Source organism: Ipomoea nil, unplaced genomic scaffold (assembly GCF_001879475.1).
Source record: "Ipomoea nil cultivar Tokyo-kokei standard unplaced genomic scaffold, Asagao_1.1 scaffold0805, whole genome shotgun sequence".
Taxonomy (NCBI): domain Eukaryota; kingdom Viridiplantae; phylum Streptophyta; class Magnoliopsida; order Solanales; family Convolvulaceae; genus Ipomoea; species Ipomoea nil.
This window is the reverse complement of record NW_017617233.1, coordinates 991,469-1,019,406: the sequence shown is the minus strand read 5'-3', so window position 1 is coordinate 1,019,406 and position 27,938 is coordinate 991,469. Positions and strand designations below refer to the sequence as shown.

The window sequence follows — 27,938 nt, the reverse complement described above, 5'->3', positions numbered from 1 at the left end:
CGACTGAGATCAATTTTTACTTTTTATGAAGGGATTGACTATAAATACATTAGACCCTAACACTTCCAAGCTATTGAACCCCATTTGAATGATATCTCATTGTTGCTAAAAAAGCAAAGACCAAAAGTATAATAATCAATTAACCATACAAATCATTAGAGTATTCATAATTACAATTCTCTAATTACCTTTATAATCCTCTTCTCAATGCAACAAAATTATAAAGATTGCACAATGAAATCTAATCTAGCCTATCCCATATATATATAACAACATAAAAACTAGATTAAGAGTGTCCTAGGTGGTTAGTACTTGGCTTGTCGGTTATATGTTCAAATTTATGTACACTCAGAGAGAAAATCTACCATTTGACTTATTTTTTGTGCAGTCTTCTTGGATATCCATGAATTCCTCGTCTTCCCCTCGTCGACCTGCCTGCTCTTTCCAATATGCCACTAGTTTTTTCAAACGCGCCACTTCCTTGGACGAAACATTCTTGTTGGGATCGTTTACAATGGATCGTACTCTTGATGCGTACCTGAATAACAAATGGTATGGTTAATGCGAGCTGAAATGACATCGGGGTAGAGCAAGCTGAATGGAAAGATTGAGAGTAACATACGTGAGAGAATTGTATGTCTCGTCTAAGTTGGATTCGACTGGGGACACGTTCACAAACATTAGTGTTTTGGCATTTCCACCCAGTGAATCACTCATCAACATCGTTAGCTTGTGGTTTCTATAAGGCACATGTTGGTTCCCCGTGGAGAGTGCACTGATCACGTCCCCGAGTGCAGAGAGTGACTTGTTGATGCCTTGAGCTTCTTTGAGCTGATTGCCTGAAACGCCGGACTTCTTCACTCTCTCGGAACCCGCAAGATCCACAAAACTTAGCTGCACAGTAGGGAGAAATGAATAAATAATGCTTAGCAAGTGAAACTAAGAATGCGGGTGCTAATAAGATTGGTATTAGAATGTTGAGGGTGCTAATAAGATTGATCTTAATACCTTTCCCCTCGAAACAGCTTGCGTTTGGAGATTTGTACTTTCTATAATAATAGAAAGTATCAAATGGGACCTCGAGCTCTGCTCGTTCATAAGAGTTTCAGTTGTATGTCGTTGCTCGGAACCTTTCTCAATGATTGTTCTTAGTTCTTCATACGTAGAAATAGAAACAATTGTTGCATTGTCAACGACAACCATACCCTGTTGCACCAACATATATTATCAATCCGACATATATATAACACACATATTGAAAATCACAATATCTATTCTCAATGATCAATCACCATTGAATCCTTTTTTATATCCAATTTTGGCCGCTTTCCCGACTTTGGTAAGAGGAGGTCTATAAGTGTATCTTGATACAATTCCACCATATACGCCTGCATCAATCGAGAAGTTAGAGGTGCAAAAAAAAATAAAAATCACAGACATCAACGTGACTAAACCATGTAATCACACCTAAAAATTTCTTCTTTTTTTTGGGTGGTAAAGGAAACCCGCAGCGACTACCTTAAGGGTTTGCACCGGGTAAACCACGCACCCTAACCGGCAAAGGACTAGAATGAGATAAATTACCCTAAGTTGTCCATAGTTGACCGGCTCAAACCAAGAAAGCCAATAGGCCACCTCACTGAGAGTGAACTAAAAACTTTGTGATTACCAAAGCCAACAGCTCGACCAAAGTGTTACCTTCAAGCAAAAAGACAACTTCTTGTTGTCTCGCTTCATTATTGTAAAGAGTTCGGACATAGCTCGTGGTGTCAGTCCGGGGTTATTGTCACATCCGTAAATGGTAAAAGTCTTCCCAGAGCCGGTTTGTCCATAGGCAAAGATGCAAACATTGTATCCATCAACGGCGGATTGCACCAAATACTGGAATAATGGTAGGCATAAAATAGTCACGAGAGTTATAAAACAAAAAAGTTGATCTTTGACGAATAGGAAACAACAAATATTTCAATCATACTTACCTTTGTATCCTCAAACACATGTTCTTGGGTAGAACCCCCATCAAACACTTGGTCATACATATGTTGTTTTCTCTCATCTTTCCATAGATGTTCAACAGTGAACTCATCAACACATGTCAAGACATTTTTTTCCATTGCACCTCTCTCTCTTTCGGTAAGAGGCCTTACTCTACAGTAGACTCGGATCTTTCCTTTCATATCTAAGAAATTATCGAAAAGAAAGAGTCTTTAAGAAATGTTTCTAAATGTACTTATTTGTATGTGGCACATATTATGATGAAATCGTAATACCTTCTATAACATTGAAGTATCGCTTCCTCAACACTTGTTCCTCTTTATAAAGTGCTTCCGTCTCAGCCAATTGTGCCGCTTGCATCTTCAAAAGCATAGCGGTTTGCTCGTTCTTTATATCAATCTCCTATTAGATGCAAGTATGCCGGCAAAATACCATATGATCAAGAAACAAAAAAAAAAAAAAAAAGGTAAATAAACAACGTCATTGCTAAATAGATAAATATCTAGTAAAAAATGGCTACCTCTTTTAACTCTCTCAATTCCTCGAGCTCTTTTAGATTCTTTTGTAATACATCTAGCTCGTTATCCTTTGTCGCAAGGATTGACTGAGTAGCAGCTAAATCTCGTTTGACTTCTTCCAATTTTTTTTGAAGTTCAGAAACTTGAACTCTTAATGCCTTGAATTCATGTTCAGAATTTCTCTGAAGGGTAACGGTAAGCATTCAGAAATCAAGAACTAGGTATTTAACACATATTCAAAAGATACAAAACCGGGCAAAACATGAAGCAAAGAGAGTAAGCAAATCACCTCGTCAGTTTTCTTCTTTTCAAGCCTAGAAATCTTTTCTTCTAACGATTCTTTTTCACTCGAAAGTTTCCTGTTTGTCTCTTCTGCCGCATGCAACTCAGCAAGCCGAACTTTCAGTTCATCTTGGATCTTATGTAAGACCTATAAACAAACATGGGTTTTAGCCGTTTCACTTTAACAAAGCTAACCTAAAACTGGCAATTGCATAAGCAAAATCAGTAAAACTTTGCAGATAAGGCACGTCTGAATTCAAGATTTGCCTGAATAAATTGAGATATAAAATCTTAAGACAATAAGTCTCTCTTCACATCGGACCACATGGAAAGCAAAACCGACAACATTCAAGTTATACCTTATTGTTTGCTTCCGCCAACTCCTTTTTGGTATTATTCTCCAGTCCTTCGGGACTCAATTTTGCAAGTCTCACCTCCATGCTCTGCTTCTCCATTAGTACAGCCTGTTAAAGCGCATAAATTTATATTTATAGCGAAAACGGTACAAGGCTGTACCATTATCAATCTCCCTGTGATGTGTGTGTGTGTATGTGTATATCGGGATCGTGAGCAATTACTTGAATGACATTACCTGAAGTTCTGAATTTTTCTCTTCGCACTGTGATCGGAGTTTATCACGATCACTAGTCACAGCTGCTAAATAATTCTTCTCTGATCTCAAGTTATCTTTCAAGTTCTCCAGTTCTTCTTGCATTTCTAACTCACGTTTTTGCCTTTCATCTGAAGTTTCTACCAACTGGAGAAGAGCACTGACTATGAGTGTCGTAGGCAAATAAACATACATTTTGACACCAACTAGTAAAAAAAAGGCTAAAAGGTCACTCACTTCACTAATTTTTTTCTCCGATTCTTCAAGGGCTCTGGATAGGTCTTGGATACATTTTTCATAAACGTCCATTTTTGGGGACTTGCCATTATTCGAAAGATCTCCATTAACCGAACCATTACTACTGGAGCGTGCTTTTGAATAGCGGCGTAACATCACATCATTGATATGTGTCTGAAGGGCAACGCATATTTCCTCTCCCTGCAATAGTAAAGAAGAAAAGCCGCACAAAACACAAGAAGGTAGCAGTTAATATCGTTTTATATGCACAATACAAGAAACTAACTTGGTAACTTTAAACTCTTGGACCTGTTTAGTTTCGAACTGATATATATGTAAGACACCAGCAACTCGCATCTTAAAAAATACAGCACTGTTGCTGCTACCAAATTGCATTATATCCCTCAGCTCAGCGGAATGTAAATATTCCTTTGGAACTGGACGGAAAAAATGAACCTACAGCGAGCAAATAATCGTTTTGGATCAAACACAAATGATAGAGACTGAAATTGCAAATTAAGCAAACCCATTTAGATATTGCGGAGTATAAAACACACGGTATTCTCAATTGAAAATTGCATGACAAATCAAAGCTCACCCCACGTTTGTTTATGCCCAATATTATTTTCCCAGGCAGGAGTCCGATTGGGTCATCAATCTTACGAACAGAAAAGAAAACTGAATTCCCATATGGAAGTGTCCTTATGATCCCCAAAAATTGTTTTCTAGCATCATCTTTTGTCAAATTTTCCTGCCACTTTGTAAGAAATATAAAATTGGTAATCCAAGTTTCTTCTTGCAGCAAAAAGTAGATCAAGATAGTTAAGGGACGAGCACAACATCTTCTTGCAAGTCCTAAACTTTATTGAAATTCAACCTAAAATTAAAAGTTTTTACCATCAATTGATACCGAGAAATGATGTCCAATTCCCACTCCCTCTTCACACGAGTAATTGCAAGTTGTCTAGGTAAAAATTGTTGTAGGAGAGACGTCCAATCACTGGAAATAAAAAAGCAAACAACTTTAAGCGAGTTTGCATTGATGATAGTCATGATACAACTTCAAGAAGAACACAATGCCGGGAAGATGATGAATATAATAGTGATTTGCATTCAGACTATAAAATAGGCATATTAAGTTTCAAGCCAAATTTAGATACCGAAAGGCAATAACTCGTATAATAGGACTCAAGTAAACGAAAAGTACTAACGTGCAGGATTCGAGGCTGTTAACATATCCAATTTCAACCAATATCTGCAGTGCACATAACTGTGTCGCATCGTCCCTTCCAACAGGATAATTCCCCAATATATAATCGTGTTGTAACTGTAAAAACAGTTCAGTTATTACCAAGCAAAGAAGAAAAACATTAAAGTAACAAACTAAAAGCAAATTTTACTTGAACATAGGACAATTGCATGAACATTGGATCAGTTACAGCTTCATCCGACTCCCGGAATAACTTCTTTTTAAACACTAGTTTGAAGTGCATAACCTCCCCTTTGCCAATGTACTTCGATGTCTTAAAATTAGCCAGTAGATCCGCAATATACGCATTGTCATCTAAGCCAATGTATTCCTCTGCTTAAGAAGACAGCTTTGTTACTCGACCAATGGTCAAATAAACTAAAATACAATAAAACGAAACATCAGATGCAAAATGGTGTTCGGAAGTTACCATTTCCTGGCTCCGGCGACTTAGAACCATTGGCAACCTTTCGACATTCAAATAGGGTAAAGCTAGAATAAGCTGACAATTTGATTATCCTTGCAAGCTCCTGGCAAGTGAAAATGTGAGAGCATTTAACAAAAAAGGGTAGGAAAAAAAAAACCCGCAAATTATACTATAGACCAGGATAAATATTCATTTTTAATATGCTGAATGTTCATTTTTTGTGTACTGAATCTTATGTCCGTGACCAGCACTTTGCCCCTTGATTGGGCCGGCCTGGTGCGAACAGGGATTAGTCTGAGCATGGTATGGGCTTAAAGGTGCCTCCTACAGTTAGGGTCTGCTCAGGACACACCTCGTGGTCTGACAAAAAAAAAAAATGAATCTTATGTCAGTGGCAATGTATAAAATACATTTATGGAAGTTATACCTCAACTGCATCTGCTACAGTTGTGGCCATGTCAAATGTAATTTCCTCGAAAGTTTCATCCAAGAAGAACACTACTGTAGTGAGCTTTTTTCTAGTTAAAAGAGCTTCGATCTCCTCTCGGCCCGGAATTGTCTGTCTAGGTCCCGCCTTAAGCGAACGTTTCAAAGCGGTCAATGTGTCCAATGCAAAGGCTTGAATGTCACTATCAGTGGTCGTTCCATGTGCCACGCTACGGATATACTCCGATAAGTATTCACCAATCTCTTTGCCGGGAGGCATGCAAGATGCACAGAGGTACATCAGCTCCCATGCCTTTATCAAACATTGCCTAAACGGAAACAAAAATTTCTGGACTAAGAGCCGTGGAGGTGCATCAAGAGGAAATTTAAAAAGAAAATCAATTGCTCGAGTAGACAACTTAGATAGATATCTAGGTACCTATCGGGATTATTTCTCGTTTGCTTTGAAATTTGAACAAAAAGTTCATCGTGAAGCTCGGTTCGCTTCAAAGCCTGCTTTAATAGTTTGCAGACCAGCTCAATTTGCTCATCTAAGCCAATAGTAGTCCCTCGATCGGAGGAGTCAACTCCCATGTACTTCAAAACGATTTGAAAAAGCTTGACAGCCTTACTGACGAGATCTCCATTTAACTTTAGAATGGACGTCGGGATAGGCTCCTAAAAGATTGCAACTTTTCTTCCATTAGTGAGTGCATATATAGAGGTACATATATTTTCATACTCATTAAGTTCGAATTCCTACCCTTTGGAAACACAACATATCCTCAAACGTGAATTTCTCTCGAACTTGAGGCCCCACGGATTTTTTAGAAAATAAGCTACGCTTTCCAGCCGAGTGAATCTGCTTTTGCATAGCCTTTAGGAACACCTCGACCTGTAAGAAGCAAAAAAATTTAAGTTCTTCTTACTCATCATATGCATTTAAAAACAAAAATTAAACAAAATTTCCTTTTTTTTTTCCTCTTCTTTAGATTATACCAAAATTTTGTTTAATTGGCTGAAAACAAAATTTTTCCTCTTCTTTAGAGTAAAAACAGCTAACAGCTAACAGCTATCAGCTAACAGTCATTTACCAAACAGTTCTCACCTGAAACTTATCAATACATTGTATTGCTCCCGGAAGTTCGGTTGAAAGAACAGACGAAAGAGTAGACGAAGCACTGCAAGCCCAACATCGGCATTTGTAAAAGAGTCGTAAATTACAACAATGTTGTTGGAGAGCAAAATGTAACAAATGTCCAACCAAGCGTGATGTTCGATAGAACAAAGACAAACAATATAAATGCTAAAGCAAAATACTTACGCTGTAGCTAAGTTCGAGCTATCACTATCATAACCATCTCCATTCGAGGTAACGAAAGACGAGTGCAAAGGCGTTTCGTGTCCATTGCTGGAATCAAAAGACGACCTGCTTGATCTAACACTCCGGGCCATCGCAGGCAGCATATATATATATATAAGAACTGATGCAAAAACTTCTATCTGTATAACTCCCCAACAGAGCACCCACTTCCTTAAACCCTAACTCTATCCTGAAAAAAATTGTAAATTTAAAATTGAAGTAAAGTTCATAATCAGGAACTCAGTTCAATCCAATTACCCAGCATAAACAAAATGAAAAATCAACCCCCATTACCCAAAACCACAAAAACCAAGATTTTAAACACACTACACATGAAACAAACAAACAGAATCCTAAAATTGAAAGCAAATTCCCAGAAAACAACCAAATGGGTACAAATTCAACTACTGTACCTTCATAATCTGAAACCCAAACACCCATAGATCTTCAAAAATGGTAGCTTTTCATGGTAAAAATCAAAACTTGGTACAAGAAGTAGGCATAGAAGAAGCATACCAGAAGAAAATCCAAAATGGGCATTCATGGGAGGCTAAATTGGCTCAGAAATGGAAGAGATATCAGTTCAGTGCCACATATATGTATGCATATGATATGCAAGATTGCATAAAAGAGTGCTCACATGCATATCTGCAGAAAGGGTATAAAGGGAGTGTACCATTGGAAGCGCAGCTTTCCTTATAATGAGAGGTCGCCACCGGAAGAGAGAGAGCTCGCGGTGGTTTAAGGAGGGAGATAGGTGACGGTCACGAGACGTTTTTTTGAACTACAAAATTTCAAGCTCACAAAGTTTTTTTCAAAAAAATAGTTTAATTCCTTTGACAATCAGGGAAGTTTATAATTGTAGGTGTATCCTGGATAAATTTCGCTTTCTGAACCGGACAAATATAGTACAATTTTCTTATTAGTTGCACTGTTTTCCTAACTTGAATTTGGATTGTGAAATTTAAAAAGAGTAAATATTCAAAATGGTCCCTCGACTATAGCTAAATTCACAAATTGGTTTTTGACTTTTAATTTCAACTAATTAAGTTTTTAACTTTGCAATTTTAACACAATTTGATCCTTTGTTCATTTGACCGTTGGTTGACTGCGCTTTTTTAGGATATATATGTAATTTCATGGTTCATCGTCAGTTTTTTAAGATTCCAGTTGCATTTCTACACCGCACTGTTACATTTGAATCCACTGCCGGCCCTGCACCCCATGCTGGAGAGATTATAGCTTTTGATAGATAGATCGCCGAAGTCCCTGGAGTGGCTCTTCGAGGAAGTCGTGACTCCAAGCGATGTAGGCAAGCTAAACCGGCTCGGGATCCCCAAGCAGCAAGCGGAGAAACACTTCCCCCCTCCGAAACGGCGCTGTCACCACCGTTCTCTAAGCTGAACCGGCTCGTGATCCCCAAGCAGCAAGCGGAGAAGCACTTCCCACTCCGAAACAACGATGTCACCTCCAAGAGCGTTCTCTTGCACTTTGCACGTGAAACTACATATATATCCTCAAAGATCGCGGTCAACAAGCGGTCAAATAGATGGAGGACCAAATCGTGTCAAAATTGCAAAGTTGAGGATTTAATTGGTTGAAATTGAAAATCGATGACCAATTTGTGACTTTAGATATAGTCGAGGGACCATTTTGAGTATTTACTCATTTAAAAACACACCACCATTATTTAAAAATATAGATTAAAAAAAATCAATTTTTGTATAATAACTCGGCGTACAAATTTTAAAGATTAAACTCAAAAAAATATTATTTTTACTTCTTTATATAAAATTATGATGTTGACATTGAGACTCACGTTATAAAAAATAATTAATTACTCCGTATTAATTATCAAAACATGAAATCAAAGTCAGAGAGTAAAAAATAGAGAGTACATTAAACTCGTGATGTTTGAGGATGCAGATATGGTAAGAATGTACTGTTGTACAGCTTTTAGGGAAGAACAAGACAAATAAGAGTACTTTGCTTTACAGTACATTGTACATGTCATCATTATATCTGCGTGGTTTCCTAAACTATTTACAGAAACTTATGTTTATGTTTTTATTCTTTGAGTGATGACAGACTGACAGAGGGAATTTAAGAGATTTTTTTAAAAATGTTAATGTAATTTCGCCAGATATTTACGATCCATTTAAGAATAATTAATGGATACAAATAAAAATGTCAAAACATTAACTACTATTCGAGATTTTATGTATGTATAAAAAAATATAAAAAAAAAACTCTGTACATGTATAATAGTCTATAACTCATATCACATAATTTACGTATTGAATTTATAAAATATCTAATAAAACTCTTGAAATTTATTGGAAGTGTTTGGTAAACAGTTATTATCTGTTTGGGTTAATGAGTTTGACTAGTTGATAATATAGCTAATTGTAGAAAAAGTGTTTAGTAAATTAGTTATTAACTAATAGTTGATTACATGTAAAATAATTTTATCAAAAAATTGATCGAACAAAATGCTTTGAATAGCTTTTTAAATTTTAGCATTTTGGAGCAAATAAGTTGTTACAACAAATTAATTAATCAAACACTCATATTGATTGTTTAACCAAGTTAAACAGCTAATAGTGATCAAATAAATTAAAATTGAAGAATAAGTTAACTATGTTACCAAACAGAACCAGGCGTTAATGGCTCGTTTGGTTCACGGGATAAATTTGGAGGAAATAGAAATGTTATTCCATAAGTAAAGAATAGAATATGAATTGTATTATGCTATGTCATTCCCGACCTATTCCGTGAACCAAACGGACCATAAAAGTTTTAACTTCTAAATTTTAATACACGGTACTAAAAGATTGAACTTTGTTCAATTTTGTAATTTTACAATTTTTAAAAATTATATTGTTTATATAGACAAAATTAACCCATATAATAAATGCTACGTTTTAAAATCTAAATAATAAAATTTTAAAAGTTCAAAAAGATAAAAGTTTTAAATTTAAATTATGTTTTATATTTATTATATAAGTTTGAACACAAACTTAAGCCATCACCTGCCTCAGCCTGGAGAATGTTTTATTTATCATAATAATAGTAATAAGAGCAAATACCAGCAGAGGTCCTCTGATTTTGGTGGCACTGCCAATTTTAGTCCTCAACTTTTAAATCAACCACTTTTAGTCCTCTTACTTTTTGTTTCTAGCCATCTATGGTCCTTTCGTTAAACTTGACCATCTAATGCTGTTTTCTCAAAAATAATTCAGTCCTTCATAATTAATTTATTAATTATTATGTTTGCAGAGTCATATCGAGATATCCCGACGTCGTTTTGGCACAACCTTCGTACCAGCTTTTGTACGCCATTTTGATTCACGAGTTGGTTTTGTACATGTTCATAGCTGGGAAATCATTGTTTGACTATTCTGATGAGGAAATTAAACATAATAATTAATAAATTAATTATGAAATGACTGAATTATCGTTTAGAAAACGGCATTAGATGGTCAAGTTTAACGAAAGGACCATAGATGGCTAGAAACAAAAAGTAAGAGGACTAAAAGTGGTTGATTTAAAAGTTGAGGACTAAAAGTGGCAGTGCCACCAAAGTCGGAGGACCTCCGCCGGTATTTACTCATAGTAATAATTAAGAGCGTGAATGCAATGAATTTTGTCGACCACCCATTTCAGGACACACACACTCTATTTTTTATTACTTATTACTTACATGACATATTTAAATCAATCTAAAATAAAAATGTGCCACCGTTTTTATTCTTTACCATTTTTTCACCTAATAAATTTAAAATATTTATCAAAAATTATAATTTTTAATTTTTTAAATAACTAAGGTTTCCTAGTTTTTTCAGCCTATATTCTGAACCTCATGAACCAAAAGCACCTTATGCCCATAATGAGGTAAATCAAACATGCCTAGCTCCAAGTCTCACACCAAATTGTACCATTATGCATACAAGGAGTCCACGTTTAACCGAGACCAAATTGATGGAGCTCATATCCAGATCGTCTGTATTAAAGTTCAAATCCACAGGATTTTAGTTTTTTTGTACGTAGAATAGATAAATCATTTTGGCAAAAAGTGGCATAACCAAAAACTTGTGGTACATATATGAGAAAGTGGGGTAGGAGGGAGCAAAATGATAGATACTTGGCCTTGAGTGCAAGCATTGATCATCCGTCGTGTTTTACAAGGTTGGGGTTCAGACAACCTTATTTATTACATGGGGTTTTAGTGCCAGTAGTTACCACTTACGTTGTACGCTGCTATGCCATCTTTGCTTCCTTCTTTCCCTCCTTCCTTAATTTGGATGTCCTTTTAACAAACCATCAAAACTTCACCTAATAAATGCATACAATCTTACACAGTTAATTACACCCCACCAAATTGTAAATTGTTTTTAAAATAAACAACAAATTTATCGTGGTTAGGAAGCATTATTTTAATGCGGATAAAATACAACACAATAGTATGTAGTATCACAGCGATCCCAACTAAGTTGGTCGGGACAGTTAACTTCGTAATCATAAAATTCCAAGTTTGACTGATCTCCCAAGGAGTTGTCTATTAAATAGCCTTCTTTAATTTGTTTGAATCTGGCAGCTATAGGAGACTTGGTTTACCTCATTGTGCCCCTTTGCTAATTAGAGTCAATGTGAGTTTCACCCCGAGCGTACTTCAAGTAATATTATTATCCTTCTTGATTTGAGCCAGACATGGACAATCTAGACTTTACCTGTAGTCCTTTGAGGGCTAAGTTCACAAGACGGATTTCACTAAGCGCGCACCTTCAGGCGTAGCGATATTCGGAATCATGATTAACCCAAACATTATTGTAATTTTAAAAATAATAATAAATAGTTTTTTTTTTTTTGTGATGCCGAGGTAAATCAAACAAAATATATCACTGTATAATACATTTTCTTTGGGTGACAAAAAAACTTGTAATCACTATTTGAGGGTGTGCACTAAATAAATCTTAATAGTGTAAGCTATATATATGAGAACTAAACTGAATTAAGAAGACTAAGTGCGACCGACTCGTCTTCCAAGAGTGTTTTAGCAAGAAAATTGTGTGAATTTGGAGTTAGTTGCGTTGAGTCCTAAGTGGCGGCCGGGCGGCGGCGGTGGCCAACCGAAGACGAGAAGTGGTCAGTAAATCATACAAATGGAGTGAGGAAGATTGAATGAGTTGAAATAATTGATGGTTATAAATTTATTCACGAGAATTCCCTCCACCCCACTAATACCAATTCAAGTCGATCGATCTCCTGTCATTATCCACTTGGCATGTGAAGATGTGATTGTGAACGTACGACAGCAACTTCATTCCTAGTCGAAGCCATGGCCAAGCAAAGGGACACTACAACCAACAACTATGATGGAGAAAAATAAAAAAATATATATATAATATAATGTCCCAAAATTATAATGGAGTGTACGGAACATAATTTTTATATCAGAAAATTACGAATTTAATTTGATTCTTATTAACATTTTTTTTAGTTGAATTTGTCAGACATGATCTTCGTCTTAGTGTGGTTCAGGACAGGATGGTTATAAACTTGACCATAGTCCACACATCGCTATATGAACCATAATCGTTAAATGAAACTGTAGTAGAATTAAAATTATACTTTAGTGTTACTATGACGAAACTAGTGTGTGAGAAAATGAAACTAAAAAAACATAGCACATTATTGTCAAATGAAATTGTAGTATAATTAAAGTGATACTTTAGTATTGCTATAATGATACTAGTGTGCAAGGAAAATGAAACTAAAATCTAGAGCCATGCAATAACATATATTGCCAAATTACCTGGAGTGCAATTAAAATACTATTTCAACATTACTATAATTAAACTAGTGTATGTGAAAAATGAAAAAAAAAAAATATAGCTCAAGTAATAATATATATTATCAAATGAAACTATAGTAGAATTAAAATGATACTTTAGTATTACTATAATAAAACTAGTGTAAAGAGAAAATGAAACAAAAAAAAAAACATATTAATATTGTCAAATGAAACTGAAATGTAATTAAAATGCAATCGTTATACGCTGCACCACGGCGCGCATAGCACTGTGCGCCCCGCGCTTCCCAAAACGACGTCATTTTGATAAGTTATGTAGGGAGTTGACGCGATTATGTGTATTTGTTTATAAATTATGTGTATTTATTTACACAATTATGTGTATTTGTTTATACAATTATGTACATTTTTTATACAATCATGTGCATCTTTTTTATACAATTATGTACATACAAAACATGAAATTTATATATATAACTAGTTTTTTACGCGCATTGCGCGATTGTGATAATGCCCAATGTTATATATATATATATATATATATATATATATATATATATATATATATATATATATATATATATATATAAGTACTTTAAAGTATATCAAGGTAAGATTATATTGAAATTGTTCATGCATAGATAATTGAATGTTTGTGTCTTTAAATAGGCAATTCTAAATTTACAAATGCAAGATAATATAGTCAAGATTGATTATAATTATCAATAAAATAATTGTATATGTATGGTTGAAACTAAATACGGGACATAAGGGAAAGAAAATAAAAATTAGGCATAAAATATTAAATATATACTAATATTGAAGAGCTAACTGCTGATTGCCAAACAAGGACACTGCGAGATTGTTTCTCACTTCAAATTGTTGTGTGATTTGAATACTCTTTTTGTCAATAAATCCCCCAAGTAGTTAATATGATTGGCTTAGTTATAATTTTTTTTAAACTATTATTATTATTATTATTATTATTATTATTATTGTTATTATTATTATTCAATATATGTATACCCTTAGATAATTTTACATGCTAATTTTTTCAAATATCTTTTTTACCAACCATTGATATAATTTGCTGGTTAAATTCGCTAACTGCTGATTGTCAAACAAGGACATTGCGAGATAGTTCTCACTTCAATTTGTTGTGTGATTTGAATACTCTCTTTGTCAACAAATTCCTCAAGTAGTTAATATGATTGGCTTTATTAATTTTATTTTTTTTAAAAAAAAAATTCATGGTATTAATAAAATACTTGGTAAATAAATATATAGCATTATTTTGTAGTATAACTTTGATATTTAATTAAAAAATAGTGCACAAAAAAGATAATAGACAATGTAGTGAATATAATCAATTGATGAATTTGAATGTAAAGAATTTTTACATTGGAGAAATATAAAGACAATATAACTAATAAAATTATTTATCTTAATTAATTTATTGATAATGAATAATTTGTTTTAATAAAGACATTGTAGGGATAATGTAGCGAATATAATCAATTGATGGATTTGAATGTAAAGAAATTTTATATTGGAGAAAAATAAATACAATATAACTAATTAAATTATGAACAGATACTACAATGTAATAGGGCCAGTAACATTCAAAAAAAAAAAAAAATTAAATTATTTCTCTTATTTAATTTATTGATAATGAACTTTTTTTTTGAATAAAGACATTGTAGACACATAATTCTAAATTAAAGAAATGCATATGCATTTTTTTTGTTGTAGCTACTAAATTATTATTGAATTTAATAAGAGTAAAATAGAGTACTAATTATGCCAACTTTGATTGGGATGAGGTTCGAACCTAAGACCTTTCTTATTGAAATCAATGAGTAAGTTAACGGTGAACTAATAGAAATTAACGGAAAAGATAATATTTAACAGAAAAGTTAACGGAAAATCATATTCATTAAGGATAAATTAGAAAATATTAAGGAAAAATTAAAATCTGATCAATCTGAGCCATTCATTTGATTAAAAAATTGACCGCCATTTTTTATACCCATTATATGCCTAATTCTCTTGGGCTCTTATTAGTATAGTAGATGTTAAGGGTTGATGTTTATTATGTTAAAAGTTTATGTATATTATGTATTATGTTAGATTATATGTATTATCTTTAAAAAAAAAGTGTGTGTATTTTGTTATACAATTATATATATACATTCATGTATACAATTATGTGTATTCTAGTATAAAATTATGTATATTTTTGAACCTGAGATTTTTTTTTAAAAAAAAAATTAACCGCCAACACAGGGTAGCGAAATTTCAAAAAAATAAAATAAAAAATCTGAAACGACGTCGTTTTGCATCAGAGCGCATAATGCAATGCGTATCCTGATGCATGATATAAATTGCCATTAAAATGATACGTATTTCATGATTAACCATGGTGCACAATAAAATTTGTCTGGCTGGATGGCACAAGGCTCTCAATTAGGGCCCAACTTTTAAAAAATATATAATATAATTTATTATTTTTATAGTTGATAATTATGTTTCTAGAATTCACATATTGATTTTAATTGCAATTAAAAATAAAATTTTAGAAGAAATTGATATCAAAATTTTGATGAATAATTTTGCATCTAAATATACACAAAAAAATATCATATCGCTTGTAAGTCAAATTTTGAATTGTTTTTTTTTTTTCTTCGTAGACTTTGTATGCTAAATTTTGACATCATATCCCTTCTTATCTTAGTATATGAATCTTTTATTTTCTCCTTAACCATGGCCCCATGCCCATCAAATTACATTATTATTATTAATATTTTCAATTAAAGTTTTGTCATTCAGATTTTACTATCATTAATTATTATGAACGGATTGCCACTGCAAAACGCGTTAGTTAGATTGCATGATTAATGATTTTCTCATTTTCATTTTCCGCAACGTAACCAACACATTTTGCCCAAAAGATTAGTTAAAAAAAATAAATGAGTTAATACCCAAAATCGTCTTCGACTATAGTGATTTTTCTCAATTTCGTCCTAAACGACTTTGGTGACCTAATATCGTCCCAGACTTTTGTATTTCGCTCAATTTAGTCCTCCATTTGTTATTCCATCAAATTGGTGTTAAATAAAGGGACAATTCAGTAACGTCAATATTGATCTCTCTTTTCTTTCAACTTGTGAAGTGCGAAATTCCTCTTTCTTGTACGAATTACACCCAGAATTACTCCCGGACCTACAAATTAAATTTTATATTCGCAGTTTTAGGAGTAATTCGTAAAAAAAAAAGGATTTCGCAGTTCACATGTCTATGAGTAAGAGGTGCCAATATTAAAATTACTGAATTGTCTATTTATTTAACACCTAATGGACAGAATAACAAATGAGGGACTAAATTGAGCAAAAACACAAAAGTCTAGGACTAAATTGAGCAAAACACAAAAGTTTGGGACGATATTAGGTCACCAAAGTCGTTTAGGACGAAATTGAGAAAAACTACTATAGTCGAGGATGATTTTGGGTATTAACTCAAAAATAAATCATTCCTTATATTTTGAAGGTGTTGTATATGTACATTTTAGAGTCCGCACGAACTTAATTTATTGATTCAATAGACAGTATTTAAGAGAAGAGATCAATGTTCGAATCAACAATGTAGAGATTATGTCCAAAATGAGCAGATTTCTTATGCGCACCAACATTTAACTATATCTGTTAAACTATTGAATTACATTCTTTCAAATATTCTCTCAGATATAAAAGGAGAGGTCAATTGCTCGTCCACCCATTATCAATCGTTATACCCTACACCACGGCGCACATAGTAATGTGCGCCGCGCGCCTCCCAAAACGACGTCGTTTTGGGAGGCGCGGTAGGAAGTTGCTGGGATTATGTGTATTTGTTCACACAGTTATGTGTATTGATTCATACAGTTATGTGTATTGGTTCATACAATTATGTACATTCTTTTATACAATTATGTACATCCGAATCAGAAAATTTGTGTGTATTATGTTAATAGTTGATGTGTATTATGTTAAAAGTTTATGTTTATTATGTATTATGTTAGGTTATGTGTATTATCTTTTAAAAAGAGTATGTATATTTTGTTATATAATTATGTACATTCATGTATACAATTATGTGTATTCTAGTATAACATTATGTACATTCTTGAACAACGGGTTTTTTTTTAAGAAAAAACTACTGCCATTCACTGGGGCAGGAAATTTCAAAAAAAAAAAAAAAAAAAAATTAAAACGACCTCGTTTTGCATCTGGGCGCATAGTGCAACGCGCGCCGTGGTGTAGGATATAAATTGCCACCCATTATGCTTTATGCGGCAAATTATATTATGCACCGCGGTGCATAATCGATTATGCACCGCGCGTCTTTTTTTTTTTTAAATGAAAATTAACAGTGTTTATTTCCGCCGTTTCGCACCCTTTTGTAAAAAATAACTCTGTTATTCAGTGTCATTTTGTATACACTGCAGTTTCAGTTGAACACAACTACAGTTTCATTTCGATATAACTATAGTTTCATTCGATATTTATAGACTCAAATATGTGAAAATGTTATTTAATTTTATTTTATATACACTATAGTTTTATTAAAACACAATTACATGATCATTTTGATATAATTACAGCTTCATTGTACAATATACACTCAAATATGTGAAATGTTATTCAGTTTCAGTTTATATACACTGCAGTTTCATTTCACTATAACTACAGTATCATTTTGATATAACTGCAGTATCGGTTTAGATATACTGTAATGTCAGTTGGTGTTTAATACACCAAACAAACGGACTCCGTTAACTCTAACGGCGGGCCGTTTCTTTACTTAAAAAAACGGCACCGTATATAGCCCGCGGTGCATAATCGATTATGCACCGCGGTCTATAATATAACAACTGGCTTTATGCATAATAGGCCCAAAAGATTAACATATAAAACATGCAAACGGGTAATCGGTCCAATAATGTAACCAAATAAGAAACGAAGCCTAATAACAAGGGATTTGAGGCCCAATATGAGCCTTAAATAGGACCCAATTAATTGCAAAAATGGGCCCAATAACATACGTGTCATGTCGGAAACGTCAGGCAAGCATTTATTGCCTGAAAGCAAACGAAATGCAAATCTTACTGAATAAGCAAATTGAAGCCCGGTGTTCCATCAACTTCATTTTCCGATTGTAAAAGCAGAGAGCGACGCCGGAGCCGGTGGTTTCGACGGCGAAGGAGCGATGGTCGGAGTTCTTTCGAACAAGATCGGAATAGATGAACTGAAGCCCGGCGATCACATTTACTCCTGGCGGCACAAATACCTCTACGCTCATCACGGTCTCTCTCTCTCTCTCTCTCTCTCTCTCTCTCCCTCTCTCCCTCTCTCTGAACTCTCGTCTGCGTGTGTGTTTGCTGTAATTGATAAAAATCACAAGAAAATTGAAGTTGTATCATTGCTTATGGTAATTTTTGTTTGCTCAATTAGCCAATTCATTTGTCAAATACGCTATTGATCAATGAAATAGTTTGTGAGCTATCTGATTGATTAGATATTCATCAATGATATTTACTGAAGACATAAGGAAATTAAGTTAATTTGTTTAGGTGATTAGTGAAAAAGAGGTTTTAACGGATGCCTTCTTTGGTTAAGAGGTCTTAGATTGAGTTAATTATGTATGGTAATGCAAAAATTTGATTAATTTCCCCTTTCTGGTCAGGGACTCAGAAAAACTGCTAATTTAGATTGATTTGTTGGGATATAAAGTACGAGATTTGGCTGCATTTCTGGAAAGGATAATAAGTTTATTGGCCAGAATTTATTTGTCGGATTTGATTTTTATATTCATAAAATAGTTTATTTATTTAACTTTTTTTTTTATTGCCAATAGAATTGGACAGTTATCCACAATATGATGCACACATAGGGCTTCGTATTTCTGTGTTTGATTGTGAGAACATTGTTTTCTTAATGTCTTCCTTTTCCCCATGGGTTTGATTTTGAAATCCTCTCTTCCTTTTAATTTGTTTTTTTTTTTTTTTTTTTTTTTTTAAGTTTGATATTTTTTTAAAAATTGGATAGTGTTTTTGGTAAACCGTAAATGGCGTTTTGACCAGACTTGGGCAGATTTGACCACTTTAGTGGTTTGACTTGGTCAAAATGCCAAAAACTTCATTTGGTGTACAAATCGCTAAACTTCACAAATTTGCAGGTTTTGGCCGTTTGCCAAAACATAGTTTTGTTTCCATACTGCCCCTCCCAAAGTGAGCAACTGAGCATGAGGCTCTCCTTTTATAAGGGAGTCTCATGCTCCAGTTTTATTTATTTGTTTTTTTTTTTACTTTTACTTTTTCTTTAAAAAAAAACATTATAATTATTTTATATTAAGAAAAGAGTTAATTTCATTTTTTGTATTAGATTTATAGCAATTAGTCCACTTTTAGTCATTTTTCCAAAGGATTTATCTTTGGTCCTAATATTATTGTGGCAGGACTATTTTTTGTCCCCCGTCAATAAAACCATTTAAATGACGTTAAAAACAATGACATTTCAGTCTATTCAGTTCTAAGTTTTAATTCCTTTTCCTTTTTGGTCCTAAATTTATATTTGTCATTCCATTTTTAATCTTTTTATTTTATTTTTTCAGAATATCTCCATTGGTCCTAGCATTATTGTAGAATGACCATTTTTTGTTATCTGTTAACAAATATGTTTAAATGACATTAAAAATGACATTTTTAATGACTAACCACTCAAAATCTTTCTTTTTTCTTCTTGGTAATAATTTTAAATGGTTAAAAATGTCATTTTTATTGCTATCTAAACATATTTGCTTACGGAGGACAAAAAATGGTCATGTCACAATAATATTAGGATCAACGGGGATGTTCTAAAAAAGACTAAAATTGGAATGACACATAAATTTAGGACCAAAAAAGGAAAAAAGAATAAACTTTTAGAACTGAATATACCATAATGTCTTTGTATTTAATGTCATTGAAACAATTTTGTTAATGGAGAACAAAAAATAGTCATGCTATAATAATACTAGGACCAATGATGGATGTTTTGAAAAAAAATAACTAAAAGTGGACTGACACTTATAAATCTAGGACCATTAAATCTTAAGAAAATGAGTTGTAAATATTAATAATAAATTATTATTTAAAATATAATTACATAAAATATTATATAATTAATTTAATTTAATTTAATTTATATTATTTATTTACATTATTTATTTAATTTTTTTATAATTAAAGATTATTATATAATTAATTATTTTTATTAAAATATACTCATGTCCATATATGTCTTTTGACATATTAACCGCTAATAATAAACATTTTTAATTTAACCAAATATTTCCCACAATTCGCTGGTGACCTAAAAAAATGAAAGAGGAACTATTTTTATATTTTGTCTATATGGATATAGATTTGCTTCACCTTTAAAAAAAAAAAAAAAAAAGAAGTTATGTTTTCTTTTCATCTCTGGGGAGGGGGAGGGTGGATGGGGTGTTGGGGGATCAATCACAGGTGTAGGACCTTACCTATAAGAGATAAAAGGATCACTGCACTGCCTTAATTATATGAATTGTCTTTATTTGGAGATGTCAGAAGAAGTTTTTTTTTTTTTTTTTTTTTTTTATATATATAATTATTATTATTTTTTTTTTTTAGAATAAAACAAGATTACATAAAGAGGCCCCCGGGGCTCTAGTATGCATGCCCCAAGTCCTATGCTAGCTATCACTAACTAAACGTAGGCAGGAATATGATTAAACAAGCTGCTCCAAATACGCGCAGCCCAACTGCCTCACAGCCCATCATGTAGTACCAAAGCTCAAATAGCGAGGATAGATGCCTCGCGTGTGACAAACATGGCCCCTCCCAGCCAGTTGCACTACAGCGACTACACACCATAATGCCGCCTAGCCGGGCTGCACCACAATTGTAACACCTCCCGGAGCACCATTGGCCGCCCTGTAGAACCAGACATGCCATACAACAGATAGCACGCTGGTCTAAGTCAAGATATACAGCTAACAATGGCACGCAGGCCTAAGTCAAGATACCAAGCTTAGTGGCACGCAGGCCTAAGACAAAGGTACAAGGTAGATCCCAGGCCAAAATCGATCAACGCAGCGCAAGGCAGCCAATAGCAGAACCCCCGATCAGCACCAGCACGAACCAGAACCAACCCTAACGGGATTAGCTACTATGGGCCAGCAGCAAGCCTGGACTACCGCCAACGGATTTGAAAAATACCTACCCGGCCACCGTTCAGCCCGGGCTACGATGCAATTTTTACCGCTTGCATCGGCGTTGAGACCTGGTCTTTCCCAAAGATGCCTGCAAAGGCGAAACCAAAACAGCCCAGGACCAGTTCATGCCTCCGAGGCCAAAGAAACAGCACCTGCAAAAATAGAAACAAGATAGAACAACCAAGCATCCTGTTCCCATGACCCAACTTAATTCTACCTCGGGTGAGTGTTTAAGGTTATAACAGGCTGACGCGAACAAAAAATAAACCATAGCCCGTCCCCCCCGGAGTCCAGAAGGAACTCAGCTACTATTGGCCAGCAGCAAGCCTGACCAGGTCAACGGATTTGAAAATCCTGCCCGACACACCGTTCAGCCCGGACTAGGGTGCCCTGTTGTACCGCCAGCACCTTACGTTGAGACTCAGCGCTGCAAGCAGGGCCTCACGGCCTCCCAAGAACCTCACACACTCACTATTTTGAGCTCCCATCCACTCTTTCTTTTCCTTTCCAACTCTCATTTTCTTTCCCTCCAATTCTTTTACACTCCAATTCTTTTCACTCTATTTCTTTTCAATCGTTTCTCATTTTCTCAAATCCATTTTCTTTTTTCTTTTCATTTTCTTTTCCTTTTCATATTTCCATCTCTCTTTCTCTCTTTTTTTTTTACTTATTTTCCCTTCTTTCTTTTTCTTCTTTCTTTCCATCTGAACGAGCAAAAGCACAAGTACAATCAGGGGGGATCATCAATATCAAAAAACACATAGGGCACATCATCATGTATCAGCAAGGCACGGACCCTACGTGGCAGATCATTGAGGCTCCGAAAGATGGCCTCCCCCGGCCTATCCATCGCCCAGTCAGCTAGTGCCTGTGCCGGCATATTGGCCCTAGACGGGCACACAGCAGCAGTAACCACTCCACAGGAACACAAGAAACGGAGTCTGGTCACCACATCATCTAGAAGCCACGGCGGATGAGCAGAGATGTCAACGTAGCTGGCCAACTCCGCCCAAGTGGACTCTATATCAATCAAAGTAGTTCCTCCGGCCAGGCACCATTCCAGGCAAGAGAAAAGGACCCGGAACATGCCCCGGGCGTGCTCCCCGTGGCCAGACCACGCAACCCCGTAACAAAAGCCACCCTCCTGGTTGCGCACCACTACCGCAGCCCCCTCAGCCGCCGAAGAGCGAGAAAGATTGATCTTTAACGCCCCGGCAACCGGGGGAGACCACCATGTCAGAAGAAGTTGGGGTTCTGATAATGCTACTTGGCTCATTCTTGACCTCCACAGACATTGTTCAGAAAGTCCTTTGCTCTCCCAATTCTCCTGATACCTTTCACAACTTGATTTCTCCTCCTCCAAAAAAAAAAAAAAAAAAAATTCAATATTTTATTTTATTTTTTATTTCAAAAAAAAAAAAAAAAAAAAACTTGATTTCTCCTCCAAACCAGAACCGATGTCACTGATCAATTGATTTACGCCTTTCCCTCTATGTGTCAAGTCTGTGTCTCCTTTTCAGTTCTAGTGTAAAAGACTTGTTTGATGCTGCAAATGAAAATGTTTTCCCATGTCTTTGTAACATGAATTTCTCAGGCTAAATGCTAGTTTATATTGTGGAATAGGCCTTGTTAGTGATTGTGATTTATGAGTTGATTAATGGCTGTTATGCTGTTTAATTTCAAAGTTATAGACACCGTCCCTTTTGAAGCCAAAGGAAATTTATAGGAAGTTGGTGAATCAGAAGGATTAGGCTGCTTTTCTATATCCAAAAAAACCAAGAAAATGAAGGAGCCAGTTTTTGTCTGGTTTGGAAATGTTCATTACTCCTATTATCTTTGAATGAGTGAACTTCAATATAACATTCATGTCAATTTCAGGGATATATGTTGGCGATGGTAAGGTAATCCACTTCACGCGAGCTGCAGGTCAGGAAATCGGGACAGGAACTTCACTAGACCGCTTCATTTTCAGCGCATCTCCTTCCCATGCCTCAGACTCCCCATGCCCAAGATGTGGCAATCAAGTCTCAGCTGAAGGTGTCATCTCATCCTGCCTCGAATGCTTTCTTTCTGGTGGCGAACTATATCTGTTTCAGTACGGTGTTTCTCCGGCTCTATTCATCGCCAAAGCTCGAGGAGGAACGTGCACGCTCGCCCCCTCAGATCCACCCGACCACGTCCTCCACCGCGCTGAGTTCCTCCTCCAAAACGGCTTTGGCATTTACAGCCTGTTCAAGAACAACTGTGAGGACTTCGCAATCTACTGCAAGACAGGTCTGCTGGTCTTCACTAATGTCAGTGTAGGCCGTAGCGGACAAGCAACCTCGTTTCTAGCTGCTGCCACCGCCGTGGTCTCCTCCCCGCTTCGCTTCATGACTAACAGCTTCCCGGGTCTGGCAGCCATGGGATGCACCATATATTGCCTCAGCCGGTTCGTTTCTGATATTGGCGTTCGCCGTGATGTCACAAAGATCCCTGTTGAGAGGCTCGTTGCAGGCTGCAACGAGCCCGAGCCTGAAATTTCAACCCATACAACCATATTATCATAGTTCTTGTCTCCACAAGCAGATCAGTTGGTTCTTAAGTGATAGATTGTGAACCAGGGAATTAAGCATAATTATAGTTCTTTATATCTATAGTAGAGTGCTGAATTGCTTTAAACATCTCACAAATGTGTTTTATTTGATAACAATTGGCTTATTAATTGAAAGGAAACAATCGTGGTTGTTTGAACTTGGAACACTCAATTCATACTGAATTTAACTACATTCTACTCTTCCTCTGCAGCTTGGAGCTGCCCATGGCTTTAGCCGTCTCCCTGAGCAAGAACTTCTGAATCTTCCCGGTGGAGGTCTTGGGAAGATCATCCTGAAACACCACTGTTTTTGGAACCATGAAATGCGGCATTCTTGCTCTACAGAACTCCATGATTTCTTTCTCCGTCGGCTTCTTGGTTACGCCGGCCTTCAAGCTCAAGAAAGCGCAGGGCGTTTCGCCCCAGAACTCATCCGGCCGGGCCACCACCGCCGCCTCGTTCACCGCCGGGTGCATGTACAGCACCGACTCTACCTCCACGCTGCTCAGATTCTCCCCGCCGCTGATGATCACGTCCTTTGACCGGTCCTTGATTTCCAGGTAGCCGTCGGGGTGCATCACCCCGACGTCCCCCGTGTAAAACCACCCGTCTGGTTTCAAGCATTTGGCGGTCCCTTCTGGGTCTTTAAGGTATCCTAGCATAATACAGCCTCCTTTGAAAACAACCTCGCCGAGAGTCGCCCCGTCTCGCTTCACGCTCCGCCCTGTGTCGGGATCCACGACGTCCACTTCTGTCATTGCGATGGTTCTCACTCCCTGTCTTGCTTTTAGCTTCGCTTTTTCCTCGGCCGGAAATTTGTTCCATTTGTTCTTCCACGTGCAGGAGACTACCAGTCCGCCGGTTTCCGTTAATCCGTAGCCGTGACTGACGACGAACCCCAATGACTCCGTTCTGAAAAGTACGGCGGCCGGCGGTGGCGCCCCGGCGGTCATGATGTAAACGGGCTGAGATAGCGGCTTCACGCCTGGGAAATTCGATAGCATGTTGAGCACGACCGGCGCGCCGCACATGTGCGTCACGTGGTGGTTCTTGATCGCCGCGTAGATAACGGCGGCGTCGAATTTCCGGAGACAGATGTTGGCGGCGCCCACCGCCGCCATTCCCCAAGTGTAGCTCCACCCGTTGGCGTGGAACATGGCCAGCGTCCACAAGTACACCGGCTGTTTCGGCATCGGCCATTGGTTCAACGAATCCAAAGTCATAAGAAACGCTCCCCGGTGACTGTGAACCACTCCCTTCGGCGCCGACGTCGTCCCGGAAGTGTAATTCAGGACGATCGGATCCAGTTCACTCCTCGGCCTAATCCAATTGAACCCCGGATCACCCTTCTCGATCAAACCCTCATACGTATCAACAAACTCCCTTCCCCGCTCCGTCGGAAACTCCTCGTCGGTTATCAGAACCAGCGCCGGGCGCGGCGATTCCGCCGGAAACATGGACAGAGCCTCCATCAGCACATCCTTCGACAAGCAGTCAACGAAGATCACCTTCGACTCGCAGTGGCGGAGCATAATCGACACCGTGCGAGCATCCAGCCGGAGATTGATGGAGTTGAGCACGGCTCCCGCCATGGGCACGGCGAAGTTCATCTCGTACATGGCCGGAATATTGGGCGCCATCACAGACACCACCTGCCCTCTCTCAACCCCAAGGCCCACAATCGCCGACGCCAGACGGAGGCAACGCCGGTGGGTCTCCGACCACGTATACGCCGTGCCGTTGTAGACGACGGAAGTACAGTCGCCGTAGATGGTGGCCGTTCTCTCCAAGAAGTTCAGTGGTGTCAGCGGGCAAGAATTCGCCGGACTTAGCTTCAGTTGATCCATTGCAACCGCTTTTTGGATTCACAGTCAGCTCAAAACTGCTTTAAATCTGTAAAAAGATTATGATCGACGGAGAAGATCAAGAGGAAAGGTATTACAATCTAACACGTATGATCTTTCATATAATATTTCAATTCGTCCTTATCCCAATTGCGAATAAGGACATGCGTTCAGTGTTTGGTTATTATTTGTTCATTTCCTCTCCTTAAATATGGCAGGATCAGAATATCTACTACATACCATTACTGTAGTTTTCTTTTTTAAATTTAGAAAAATTTTCTTACTCAACATTTATTTATAGAGAATGCTTTTTTCCCCACTTTAGATCTGTAGTTTTCTTTTTTAAATTTAGAAAAATTTTCTTACTCAACATTTATTTATAGAAAATGCTTTTTTCCCACTATAGATTTCATCTCTAACAGACGTTTGGTTGGAGGGAGAGAATTATGTGAGAAATGAATTGTAATTTTATGGGGGATGAATTACTGGGAATAAAGTTAGAATTTAAATTTGGTATACATGAGAATTGCAAGGGAATAAGAATTGCAAGGGAATAAGTAATAAAGTCCAAAATGCCCATTGTTGTTGTCAGACATCAATTTTAAGTTAAATAGCGTTACTGAAGCTCAACGAGTCAATATCACCTTCAGTGAAATTCAAACTCATGACCTGTTCTTTGAAAGAATCACTTCATACCGCTTGACCACAAGGTCTTTGGCTAGGTTACTCTTTATTTATTGGGTGCTCATTGAATGGCTCACGACTAATTTAAAAAAATTAGTAACCAATTTGATGGATGGATTGTAGGAAAAATTATGATAGGTGTTTAGCCTTACTCTTTAAAATTATTGGTTTCTCTGGCTGATCAAAAAATCTTTCATGAATTTAAGGTAGTTATATTTTTATCTGGAATCATGAGTGTCTAAAATAAATAGTTACATTTTTAAGATCCAAACTTAGCTAGACCTATATAAAATACTAAATAAATTAAGTTATGGGTGTGTTTGGAAACTCGAAAAATCATTTCTAGAAATTATTTTTTGGATTTCTAGTATTTGGTAAATATAGTGGAAAATGTGACTCAAGGAAAAATGAGTATTTGGTCAAAGAAAAATACTCACATTTTCTTGAAAATGACTTCCCCACTTTCCACACCAACACTATCACTATTGCCGTTGTCACCACTATCATTACCACTATCACTACCATGGACCATTGTCGCCGCCACTATCACTACCACTACCACCACCACTTTCTCCACCACCACAACTTATTATTATTGTTGTTGTTATTATTATTATTATTATTATTATTATTATTATTATTATTATTAATGTTGTTATATTCTAAACAAAATAATTAAAATGTTTAATAATATTTTCTAAAGATTATTAATTTTTTAGAACTCATCTCCTTAGTTTTCAAACACACCCTTAATGTTTTTTTTTGGTCCTAAATAATTTAGTACGGAGTAGCATAATAATAATAATAATAATAATAATAATAATAATAATAATAATAATGATAATAATAATAATAATAATAATAATAATAATAATAATAATAATAATAATAATAATAATTGATAGTGTAAATTTCACGTAATGCGGTCAAAGAAGTCAACACGATCAAGTCAAAAGCAAGTAAAGTCTTTAGTGATCGGGTAAAAGATCTAATACAATCTAAAATGGCTATTCCCAGGGCCGACTGACTGCGGTCGGGCTGTTCTGTAATTAACCTATCGATCGTTCCAAAAGTCCCTCACAATGTTGCCGCCGCAGGTATTTATAGCCGCTAGGCCGGAGACACAATTCCGGCCGGCCGGCATGTAACCCACGTAGCAACCACGTGTCTCCACCCCGCAAGCCCTGCCTGTCAGCGCGTAACGTTGCCACGTGCTTCTTCTCAGCTCTCTCATCCAAGGGTCATCGATAGGGTGTTGAAGATATCGGTCGGAAGATGCACCGGACGGGTCCGACCGGGTTCCTTCAGGAATACCCGTCCTGCGATCCTGCATAAACAATAATAAAACACATGGCATGTCGGTGGGGGTATTCCCTACCAATAATAATAATAATAAATTATTATTTAATTATTATTATTATTATTATTATTATTATTATTATTATTATTATTATTATTATTATTATTATTATTATTACGGAGTATTAGTTAATTAAAATATGAAGGTAAGACGTGAAAATTGAAAAGACGTATATTCTAATATATGTGTGACGTGCGCTGTTTTAACAACTATGTTTAGGAGAAATTTGACTATTTACCGACTCCAACACTGCCAAAGATATGTTTCACGGCAAGTGTTTGTCAAAAG

General features: G+C 36.1%; 3 protein-coding genes across 6 annotated transcripts; 1 reads left to right on the top strand and 2 right to left on the bottom strand.

Annotated features, from left to right (window-relative positions):
• Positions 1–117: 117 nt before the first annotated feature.
• On the bottom strand, positions 118–7,926 carry LOC109177899 (kinesin-like protein KIN-14E). Of its 4 annotated transcripts, none has more exons than XM_019327383.1 (24): positions 7,784–7,926; positions 7,069–7,297; positions 6,853–6,925; positions 6,508–6,639; positions 6,184–6,422; positions 5,746–6,073; positions 5,322–5,421; positions 5,043–5,224; positions 4,854–4,969; positions 4,540–4,642; positions 4,241–4,399; positions 3,952–4,098; positions 3,643–3,843; positions 3,388–3,552; positions 3,155–3,259; positions 2,803–2,943; positions 2,516–2,695; positions 2,271–2,397; positions 1,980–2,179; positions 1,699–1,881; positions 1,293–1,388; positions 1,009–1,206; positions 623–894; positions 118–538 (listed from the first exon to the last, which is right to left on the bottom strand). In XM_019327383.1, exons 2-24 carry the CDS (start codon positions 7,209–7,211, stop codon positions 349–351), a joined length of 3,780 nt encoding a protein of 1,259 aa, XP_019182928.1. In that variant the 5' UTR covers positions 7,212–7,297; positions 7,784–7,926; the 3' UTR covers positions 118–348. The 4 variants fall into 4 exon arrangements, with proteins under 4 accessions (XP_019182928.1, XP_019182931.1, XP_019182929.1 ...); XM_019327386.1 differs by having other exon boundaries at positions 4,241–4,393; XM_019327384.1 differs by having other exon boundaries at positions 7,521–7,908.
• A 10,107-nt stretch (positions 7,927–18,033) lies between these two features.
• LOC109177812 lies at positions 18,034–23,920 on the top strand. Its single transcript, XM_019327281.1, has 2 exons — positions 18,034–18,260; positions 23,066–23,920. Exons 1-2 carry the CDS (start codon positions 18,164–18,166, stop codon positions 23,734–23,736), a joined length of 768 nt encoding a protein of 255 aa, XP_019182826.1. The 5' UTR covers positions 18,034–18,163; the 3' UTR covers positions 23,737–23,920.
• LOC109177811 (probable acyl-activating enzyme 5, peroxisomal) lies at positions 23,822–25,892 on the bottom strand. Its single transcript, XM_019327280.1, has one exon. The coding sequence runs from the start codon at positions 25,607–25,609 to the stop codon at positions 23,951–23,953; it is 1,659 nt and encodes a 552-aa protein (XP_019182825.1). The 5' UTR covers positions 25,610–25,892; the 3' UTR covers positions 23,822–23,950.
• Positions 25,893–27,938: the final 2,046 nt, after the last annotated feature.